Raw genomic sequence first — 6,938 nt, 5'->3', positions numbered from 1 at the left:
TAAGTTTTTCAAGAAAAAAAAAGACTAAAATATACAACTAGTAGGATTTGATCCTATGATCATTAGCATATTATTGTAGGAAAATCAGTAAAATATTAGATTATTCAAGATAATTATCTCATGCATTCGAGCACCCCATACACCCCAAAACAACCCATGCTAATGAATTTGCCATTTTTATTCACAAATCAATAAAGATTGTCTCATAGTGAGACCAAATACACACAGGCTAGCTCATTTTCAATTATGACCTAACAGTGATCAATGCTAATCTATAGTGATCAATTCTAAACATAAAGTGATAAGTTATATATAAAGTCAACAATCATAACAGTAGCATGGACAACTTGAACATAATAACTAACAAGTTTAAAAATGATCAATTACAAACATAAAGTAACATTTTACCAAAGTAAGCCACTAAAAGCTGTTTAAAACACTACGCCAAACACACCCTTATTTTTCGTGTCATTTAAGAATGGGCAAACTAGATACAAGGAAAATAACTTAATTGATTAAGTTGATAAACTACCCACTACTAATAGTCAAATAAATTATGTATTTGTTATTGATAAATTGAATCCCATTACTTGAAATCTATGAATTGTAGGTAATTACTCCATAGATAGATATAGCTATGTACATATAGAAGGAATATATAGCCAACCTCTCTTCTCCTTCATTTATTACTTGGTGTGGTTGGTATGAGGAAGGTGTTTTTTACTCCTACGTGCATATAGCCTTTTTCTCAACTCTTTTCATTTAGTAATTGGTATTGGTTGGTATTTGGTAAGAGAATCACTTGTTTTAAAAGTCCTATGTTCAATTCCCAGCAGTTGCGATTCTTAAGTGGCAGGTTTTCCCTTATCTTTCTTAACCCACTTTCAAATGTTTGTGGATGGTAAAATTTCACAGTTTTGCGCTACATCTATCCTAATTGAGATGAATATACGAACAAAATTGGCAAGTAAAGAATAAATATAGATATCGAAAATATTACCCCAAAATAACGGGTAGGCAGTGAGTATTATGAACTCTCACCCGCCCTAACCCCATACCCATCCACCTCTCAGTCCAACTGTCTTGCCCTGTACTCGCCAGCCACAAATTCTCTATATACTATACTAAACTTCACGGATAATAAAATTTTTGAATTGCCTAGTAAAACGTACTTTTTGTTTTTAAGCAATAGATAATAGATATAATTTTTTTTCAAAATATAAAATTAAATAAAGTTTAGAAATAAAAATTATGATGAATGATGATAACGCATAATGTGCAAGCATAGCATAAGTGGGAGACGAATATAAAATGAGTATAAAAGTGATAACTATATATAATTGGTCATAATGATGGGGTTAAGTTTGAATATATTTACAAAGAATGATGATAATGCATGTTTAAGATAAATTAAAAGTAAAAATCCCTAATAAAAAGGTGATAGGTATGAAAATTTTAAGTAGAAATGAATATAATAAAAAGGGTATCAATATCCATCAGACTTCCATTCCAATAGACTCATTCAAAAATAGAAAAACAAAATATACTCAAAAAAGAAATAAACAATTGTTCCTTGGATCATTCCTTGTGAGGGGAATCTAGGTTTTAGTCCATCTAGGCTATGTTGGGTCATTTGATTAAGATTCATATTATCACTACATTGATTAAAATCCATATTAACATTAAGATGAACATATAACACAAAAAAATGATAATCAACTTGACCAGTATTTTCCTTACAAGAAAGTCTTAACTTAGTCGCCCTTTTTGCATCAAAAAGAAAAGCTTTTTGATGAGTATAAGACAATTAAAGAGGGATAGGTACACATAGGTCATGCAGATGCATCTTTTATGCATTCCACTTTCTCCACAACCACAAGCCAAATCTACCTATGTCATACTCATTGTGAACTCGGCCACAAGCTCACAAACTCAAAAACATTTGGCTTATGTTTACAATAGCGCCTTCAAATTACAATCTACCGCAACAATCCGCATATTCTCATTACTCAGAGACATAGTCGCATTCGTTATAACATTGCTGACACCGAAACTTAGAACATACAAATCCATCTTACCAAGATCAATAAATGCAAAAGATTACGACATAATTAGATGTTAAGTATATAATACAAGTATGTGCTATTAATGCTAGCCAAACGACATCTAATCCACGATGCTGCTGTGTAATACGATGGGGATTATGCGTGTTATAAACGACAATCAGTGTACCAAGTATAAACTCGATTATTGCCTGTAATGAGATAATTTCTTAAATCATCAAAAATACATACATTCAAATTTTATGTTGCTATAACGATGATATATACAACTCATACAACTACCCTCAACTTGTCTACCCTTCTTAGAAACCACAAACTAATATGTCATACATTTAGTATACCCCTGACCCACCCCTGGTATCTCATTCAATAAGAACAGAACATAACATATCGTACCTTATTCCTTCTGTGGGAAAAACTAACCATGAAAAAGCCTGTATCTTTATCTGCAGCTGAAGCAGAAAGCCAGGAGAGACACACCAATGATGAAGATCAAATTCCTGGAAATATTTTAGTTCCCAACGAAATCAACGTAGCTTGCAACTTCGAGAAAAAGGATAATTCATGGTAAAGAAAACAAGAAATTATACCCAAAAACCGACATGTTATGCATATATAGAAAATTCTACACATTCTTTTTTTTTGACAATTTGCAGTCTTTTTTTTCCATGAACCATGATTTTTTGTTTCATGGACTCCTTTGGACTCATGCATCTGATTTTTGTTTCATGCAGGTTCATTATATCTGATATCCCAACTGATCTATCAATTCAAATCGAAGAAATCACCTTCCATCTGCACAAGGTAAACTACTCAATTAATCAGAAATCTATATGAATTTTAGTTTATGCAACAAAATAAATGTAGACATCAAAATAAGAGTGATTTCCCAACTAATTACCCAATCTTCCATTCTTCATCTCCAATATCATAAATTAAACATTTTAAGCCAGTAATGATCATTATATAACAGTAATGATAATCTTGAACTCAGAAAAAGTATTGCAGAAATTTCTCTTGCTAACTATCTTATCAGCAACTTAAAGACACAAAAACCCGTGGCAGGGATTTACACTTATGTAGAAATCGCTAGAAATAGGAGAAAAAAAATTCAAACCAAGTAAAAGTTCATACTATGTCTTCATGCTAAGAAAATAGGTGCTAGTTTTTTGCCAAACCCAACAAAGTGGTCCTCTAAATCTGATAAAATTGACCAATCCATTTCTCAATTTGATTTTCTGCTACCATTTTGTCTCTTACCTCAATAGTTTTCTCATGTTACAGTATGCACTACTTACAAAGAGCGGTTACATAAGCCGGATAGATTTTCAGCCCAACGACACAGATTTAGATCACAACATCAAGCTCGACAACTTTCCAGGTGGACCAGCAACTTTTGAGGTAGTAGTGAAATTTTGTTATGGCGAGCCAATAGATCTGAGCCCTGAAAGCGTGGTTCCTCTGAGGTGCGCATCAGAATTTCTAGAAATGACAGAAGAATTTGAAGATGGAAATCTAATATCTAAAACAGAAGCCTTTCTAATGTTCATCGTACTAGCTTCATGGAGAGACTCAATTACAGTACTAAAAGCTTGTGAAAATCTATCTCCCTGGGTAGAAAACCTTCAGATTGTAAGAAGATGTTGTGATTCGATTTCTTGGAAAGCTTTTCAAGACAAGAATGAGCTAATTGATGATGAAGCTTGGTGGTTTGATGATGTAGCAACCTTACGCATTGATCACTTTGGTCGAATAATAGCAGCAATGAAGTCAAAAGGAACCAAACCAGAGACCATAGGTTCCTGTATCAAGCATTATGCAGAAAAATGGCTGCCAAGCATGGAAAGGAAGGTAGATGGGCAAAAAAGGCAGTGGCATGGAAGAAAAGAAATGCACTTAAGTATCTGCAGCTGGACGAACCAAGAAGGTGAAATTGGCCAAAATAAGGAGCAAAAGATGATCATAGAAAGCCTCATCAGTATGCTGCCCCCACAGAAGGAAGCTGTTTCCTGTAAATTCTTGCTATGGATGTTGAAGATGGCTATGATGTACTCCGCGACACCAGCTTTGCTATCAGAGCTAGAGAAAAGAGTAGGGTTAGTCTTGCAAGATGCCAACGTGCAAGATATCCTCATTCCAAGATGCGGTAACAGAGACCAAGGGATGCTTATAAAGTGAGTTCACTACCATTCTATATTGAGTATATAATCTTTTACACTCCAAAGAGTATCCGTATAAATAAAGATGCACTTATTAGAAATTTTCCATAACGGAATATGGTACACTTGAAGAGGAAAAATATTGTACACACAACACACTTTGCAAAAAACCACCTAATACAAGTTTTTCTTCACCAAAAAACCAGCTTATATACTCATGTTTTTGTACAAGTAAAAATCAAGCATTTCAAATCATGATTCACCAGAATCCGAGAATGAAAAAACCACCTAACATTCATATGGAATTGTGACCAGAATACTCGAATTCTAATTTGCACAAAGCGGTACAAGTATACTCAAGACATTTAAGTCAAATCTTATGAAAAATAGCTGTGTGCACACATACATATTGCTTCAACTCACTACAAATGAGCCTAAACAGCTTCATGATTCCCTACTGATTTACCTTGCATTATTAGAGAAACACCTAAATTGATAAATGCAATTGCATAACATAATTATATGAATCTTTGACACAGTTCATCAGAAGAAAAAACAATGCACAACATAGACAGTGTGCAGAGAATAGTGGAATACTTCCTGATGCACGAACACCAAGAACAGCAGCAGCAGCAGCAAATGACACACGAATATCTGGAAGTCAGCAAGCTCCTAGACAACTACTTGGCGGAAATTGCAACAGATCCAAATCTCACCATATCTAAGTTTCAAGTTATAGCCGAAGCATTGCCAGTGAATGCCAGACTATGCCATGATGGTCTATATAGAGCAATTGATACATATCTAAAGGTAAGCATTGCAGCCACTACTAATGGATAATATTCAATGAGTAGCAATTTTTATGTCAACTTATACAATCATTGCATCAGACGCACCCTTCAATTTCAGAGCAAGAGCGAAGAAAGCTGTGCAGGATCATGAATTGCCAGAAGCTATCACTTGATGCTTGCATGCATGTTGCACAGAATGATCGACTGCCTTTAAAAATTGTTATACAGGTAATACTTTTTGCTCTCGTCCAGTTAGTTCACCCTTTACACTTTGCGGAAAACTTTATTGCCAAAAAGGAAATTCAAAAATATGTATGCAGAGTTGTCTCACATTTTGCAAATAACAACCATCCATCATGCATTATCATCAGCTTGTTCGCAAGAACAGGGTCAGTCCACATGATTTATCACCAGCGAAATCAGGGGCAATGCATGCATGCAAATCTTCTTTTTCCCCCTCCGAAAAAATCCCAAAATATCCAATGAATATCACATAACAATAGTGCCGGACTGCCGGTGTTCTAATTCCTTCCCTTCAACCCACAGCAAGGATCCAAAAGAAAGCTACAAGATCACACCAACAGCCATGCATACACTTAAGATGCTAGCAGAAGAAAACTTTAAAAAACAAGCGACCCATTCAGCTGTTTAATTATTATAAAAGTTAAAAGCTTAAGACAGGAAACATGTTTACTGAGCAACATCAAACATATGTACCAATGCACATATTTAACAGGTGCTCTTCTCGGAGCAAGTGAAGATGAGGAGTGCAATGCAAAGCAAGGAAGAAAAAATTGGAGGTAATACACTTGAAGAGGATGAAAGCTGGTCATCTACAAAGAAAGAGATGAAGACTTTAAGAACTGAGCTTGAGAAGGTGAAAGAAAAGATGTTAGAGTTGCAGAGAGACTACACTGAGCTACAAACAGAGTATATAAAGCAGGTCAATAAGCAACGGAGTAACTCAAACTGGATTTTTAGTTGGAAAAAGATTAAAAACATATCTTATTTCAGCGAAAAGGTTGAGGCAGACAATGAAGAACATGAAACACACAACCAAGGGGGCAGCACACCTCACATAAGAAGAAGACAATCCATTCCCTAAGAAATCATTAAGACAGTTCCAACGTGTGAAAGTTGTTACCAAAATCAAGATATAATCAGCAATCAGCATAGCTATCACCCAAATGGTTCACTTCAGATCAGACACAATCCATGAGCCCATCACCGGAAAGAATTTAAATCTCATTTATGGAAGTGAACAAAGCCAAAGGAAACAATATGTCTACAGAGTACTGTGCACATGAGAAAAGAAAAAAAAAAAAAAGAATCCAAAAGGTAGTGTTACTCAGATGATGAAGCGCAAAAAGAAATTCTGAATTTGGAGTTTTAAGATACAATAGTGTAACTGTGTAAAATAGCTTACTGTCCAGCAGCTTATTTTGTTATTCATTAATGTATCTCATACGCACCATTCTTAGTTATGCGTCATATATATGAGAATAACCCCTTTCACCATCAAATTTTTGTAAATATATGAAAGTAAAGTATCATCCAAAGCCCAATTGAGCAGGAGTAACTCTACATCTACAACATGATAATGTTCTCTCCTCTTCTACTGTGAGAGAGGAACCTTGCAAGCTTTCAAGTATAAGGGATTCAAATTTAAGCATTGCTTCTAACAAAGCATCATGTTATTAGAAAAAAACATTTTGGTAAAAATGATTTATACAACGAAGAAAAGCAGTCACCTGAAGAATTGTTTGGGATTGAGTATTTTTTTGGTAGTTATGGATATGACTATTACTTTGGCAAATAAATTTGAGCGAATAGAAACCTTTCAATTAGATGAAGAGGAGTTCAGAGAATGTTTTGTTACTTTTCACTCTACTTTTTCTCATTAAGATATAAATAAAATGATCCTT

General features: G+C 34.5%; 1 protein-coding gene across 1 annotated transcript; it reads left to right on the top strand.

The window, feature by feature from the left end:
• Nucleotides 1–2,276: 2,276 nt before the first annotated feature.
• LOC130808833 (BTB/POZ domain-containing protein DOT3) lies at nucleotides 2,277–6,355 on the top strand. Its single transcript, XM_057674347.1, has 6 exons — nucleotides 2,277–2,630; nucleotides 2,798–2,867; nucleotides 3,348–4,237; nucleotides 4,762–5,032; nucleotides 5,113–5,241; nucleotides 5,750–6,355. The coding sequence occupies exons 1-6, from the start codon at nucleotides 2,488–2,490 to the stop codon at nucleotides 6,116–6,118; spliced, it is 1,872 nt and encodes a 623-aa protein (XP_057530330.1). The 5' UTR covers nucleotides 2,277–2,487; the 3' UTR covers nucleotides 6,119–6,355.
• The last annotated feature ends 583 nt before the right edge of the window (nucleotides 6,356–6,938 follow it).

Source organism: Amaranthus tricolor, chromosome 3 (genome assembly GCF_026212465.1).
Source record: "Amaranthus tricolor cultivar Red isolate AtriRed21 chromosome 3, ASM2621246v1, whole genome shotgun sequence".
Lineage (NCBI taxonomy): Eukaryota > Viridiplantae > Streptophyta > Magnoliopsida > Caryophyllales > Amaranthaceae > Amaranthus > Amaranthus tricolor.
This window is presented reverse-complemented; position numbering and strand designations above follow the sequence as displayed.